The following is a 3,724-nucleotide window of genomic DNA, read 5'->3' as shown; positions in this document are numbered from 1 at the left end:
GTTCAATTTTATCAAATTATAGTATAATACAAAACCATATGTATTTCTCTGAAGGTAATTGTTAAATTTTTTATTTTTTTAACAGTTTTCAATGATATTATTCATATTATACATCTTGTAGATACTTTAACTCGTAAAACAAATGAAACAATTGAAAAAAGATTGAAGTTTTCAAAGATAGAAGAGAATGGAATTAAGAACAACATTCAAGGTTTTGGACTAAATTTTACTACTACGAAATGGGAGGAAGCTATTGTAATTATTAACATTGTTAATAATGAGTTTAGAAGAAAGGGAAAATTGCATTATGAAAATTTTAAAAAATCGGAAGAAGCTGCACATTTGTTCAAAGTGATATGTACAAATGTAACATCTATACCCATGTATAACATTATACAGACTTTACGAATTTTAATAAAGTGGAATATTCCACAGGATACTGTACTAATTCAAACATTACTTCAAAGAATACGTGCTTCTGTGAATGATTTGTCTGTTGCAAAAATAATGGTTGTGTACTACATATTGCATAATCTAAACAAGTGTCCTCTGACTAATTCTTTATTTATTGCTTTGCCTCATGTTTTTAATAATCAAGCACAAATTGAACTTAATTCAGAAAGTGTTAATTTGATGAAAGCTCTTAAATTTTCTACTTTTATTGGTGATATACAGACAGGAAGATATATCTTGAGTATTTTAAATAAGAATATAAGAATATTACGAATAGAAAACGTAATAGACATTATCTCTGCATTGTATATTCAACCACAAAGACATTACTTTCAGAAACTTATGAATTCTATAACATATGTAATAAAAAATAATTATCAGAGACTTAGATTGGGTGATATTGAAACCATACTTTATTACATTTCTAGCAGCTATACAAATGAGTAAGCAGTAAATAATTAAAATTATAGGCATAAGACATTTTTAGTTGACACTTTTTATTTTCTTTTATTTTCTTTTTTACAGGACAATGGCATTTTATGATGAAGGTTTAATAAATGTGTTAGTTTCTGCTGTATCAAAGAGTGATGTTACCTTTCATGTGAGAATAACTGTTTTAAAGTACTTGAATAAGATGTATTATAGCAATACTCCTTTCTTAAATGATTTAATACAAGCATGTTGTAACGATACAAATTACATGAGAAACTGTACATTAGAAGACATATATTATATTACTAAGGCTTTTGTTATTGCTGATTATGAACTTGGAGAAAATATGCAAACAATTTTAAAAGAGCATATTATTAATCTAGATTGTTCCACAAAAAGTATAATACCTGTTACTTTTCATTTACTTTCTTTGAATTGTTATTGTCCAGAATTTTTAGAAAGGATATTCACTTTCTACAATAAAATGTCAATAATTGATAATGAAACTATACAAAATATTTTAAAATTACATTGGTGTATTAAACTTCTTTATCCTAGTTATAATAAAGTTATGCTAGATGAAAATAAATTAAATAAAATTGAAAATAAAAAAATACATGAAAAGGATAATATTTCTTTAATGGAAAGGTTAAAAGAAGCTTGTGAAGGCGATAAATATGTGAAAAGTGGTTTACAAACAAAATGGGGGCAATTTGTTGGTAAGAACTAAGTATTTAAACTAATTAAGAACTACATAACTTATGAGTAACCACAATTAGGAATTTATAATGATAAACTTTGAAATTACATTTTTTACTTTCATTATTTCACAGATTGTGTTGTTGTTATACAACCAAATGGCTTTCTTATGGATATTAGCAACTATGATAATATTACATTTATTGAAGAGTTAGCCTCACTGCCAGAATGCAATAAGTAAGGAATGTTAATTCTATTAATTTAATGTTTGTTTTGTTAAATTATTTTGTTAAAACAGTATAAAATATGTTTATTCTCTTTTAGAATTCTCTTTTTTATCTTTCCAAAAAGAGCATATTCTGTCAATGTAAAGAATATGTTATCTACGGTGAAAGTACAATTGAAAGCAATAGAACAATTGCCAGGATATTATCCGTTTGTTATAAACCCATATTTGTGGGAAAATTTATCTAATAAAGAAAAGGTACTACATCTTCAACAAGCTATAGAACAAAAGTGTAATAATATTTCAAATATTTAAGCAATTCATAACAAATAATTGTAATTTATGAAACATATTAAACATATTTAACGTAGTTGTTATAAATTATTTATAACTTAACTTCATATTAAGTATGTAATAATATGTAGTATATTAATACATTTTATGGCTTTTTGTAATAAATGAAATTGGGATTCCATGACTTGAAGAAATATTTACAACGAATTATTCATCTGTGTAACAATTTATTTATATGAAAATATTTATAATATCAACAATAAAATTGTATGATTCCAGATTCTATGTATTTAATACATATTTCTACAAAATTTTCATTATAAGTAAAATATTGTACATAGTGCTAATTTTAATATGTTGATGAGTATTTTTGCATAAACATAATGTATGTATAAGTAACATATACGTATAGAAGGGAATATCTATTAAAGTATAAATAAAGTTTATAACATTTTCCTCCTACAATTGTTGTCAAAACTATATTAATGTAAATTGTTGTTATTGTTACCATGAAAGACATTTCAATAAACACACAAGTAATGCTTTTAAACATGAAAGGGGACAATATATCGATAACAGAATAGTTAAAACGTTAAATAGCACCAAATAGCACCATTTTTTAATGAGAAATAATGATTATTAACATCACTGATTTAGACCAAATAATTTTAAAGCATTGAAAGCAGTAGCTAAGGCAACTTCCTCTGGAGTAAGTTTCATAAATGCTGCTACCATTTCCACTATTGCTGGCAAGGCACATGGTTCATTACGTTGGAAAGTACAATAACGATGAAGAAATGTCATGGATCGTTCAGTAAGAGCATCTTTAACATGTACAGGTAGTTTACTGGCTCTAGTATTCGGATACATGAATGGAGCATCTGTTTCTACTAATATTTTGTATAAAGGTGCAAGTCTTTTTTCCAATAGTTGCCTTATGCCACTATCAGATTTATCCTTACATAAATATCCAGTAATACCTAAGTAGAAACCGTGATCTAAATAAATTTGTGCTTCTTTTGCAGTTCCAATAAATGAATGGATTAAAACTGGTGGCAAACAATTTCTGTAATGATTCAAGATTTCCAGAACATCTGTTTGAGCACCTCTTTCATGTATTACAAGTGGTTTAGTTAACTGACATGCAAGTTCTACTTGTTTGTGAAATACAGCACGTTGTGTTTCAGGATCAGAAAAGTCACGACTATAATCTAAACCACATTCTCCTATTGCTACACATTCTGGATTATTAGCTATACTTTCAAGTTCTTGCAAAGTATCAGGATTTTCCCATGATTTTGCATCGTGAGGGTGCACACCAGCAGTAGAATAAAGAGTTCCAGGATATATCCTAGTTAATCTTAATGCTTCTTTACTGGAACGAATACTTGCACCTGTTACCATAATCTTTTGTACCCCAGCATCCTTTGCTCTCTGAATTACACTGTCTAAATCTCTGCTATATTTTTTATTAGTAAGATTGGCACCAACATCAACTATAATATAATTTTCATAACATTGTGTCATAGCTGAGGAAGTAGCTTTTTCCTCTGCATTTGATGCAGTAGTATTTTCAGCCATTTCTCAATGTTTAATTATAGTACCTGAAATAAAATAATA

At 27.2% G+C, this 3,724-nt stretch overlaps 2 protein-coding genes across 3 annotated transcripts in view; one reads left to right on the top strand and one right to left on the bottom strand.

The window, feature by feature from the left end:
• The first annotated feature begins 6 nt into the window (after positions 1-6).
• LOC108572828 lies at positions 7-2,125 on the top strand. The gene is made up of 6 exons (XM_017935145.1): positions 7-54; positions 122-758; positions 835-903; positions 979-1,604; positions 1,719-1,821; positions 1,909-2,125. Exons 1-6 carry the CDS (start codon positions 39-41, stop codon positions 2,123-2,125), a joined length of 1,668 nt encoding a protein of 555 aa, XP_017790634.1. The 5' UTR covers positions 7-38.
• Positions 2,126-2,741: 616 nt separating this feature from the next.
• The window catches only part of LOC108572936 (3'-5' ssDNA/RNA exonuclease TatD), a 1,463-nt gene continuing 480 nt past the window's right edge, over positions 2,742-3,724 (bottom strand). For both annotated transcript variants that reach the window (XM_017935278.1, XM_017935280.1), the window contains exon 2: positions 2,742-3,708. In XM_017935278.1, coding sequence (XP_017790767.1) covers positions 2,750-3,685 — 936 coding nt within the window. In that variant the 5' untranslated portion in view covers positions 3,686-3,708 and the 3' untranslated portion in view covers positions 2,742-2,749. The remainder of the gene's footprint in view (positions 3,709-3,724) is intronic.

This window comes from Habropoda laboriosa, unplaced genomic scaffold (genome assembly GCF_001263275.1).
Source record: "Habropoda laboriosa isolate 0110345459 unplaced genomic scaffold, ASM126327v1 scaffold102, whole genome shotgun sequence".
Taxonomy (NCBI): domain Eukaryota; kingdom Metazoa; phylum Arthropoda; class Insecta; order Hymenoptera; family Apidae; genus Habropoda; species Habropoda laboriosa.
Note: the sequence above shows the minus strand (reverse complement) of the source record. Positions and strands in the feature narration are given on the sequence as shown.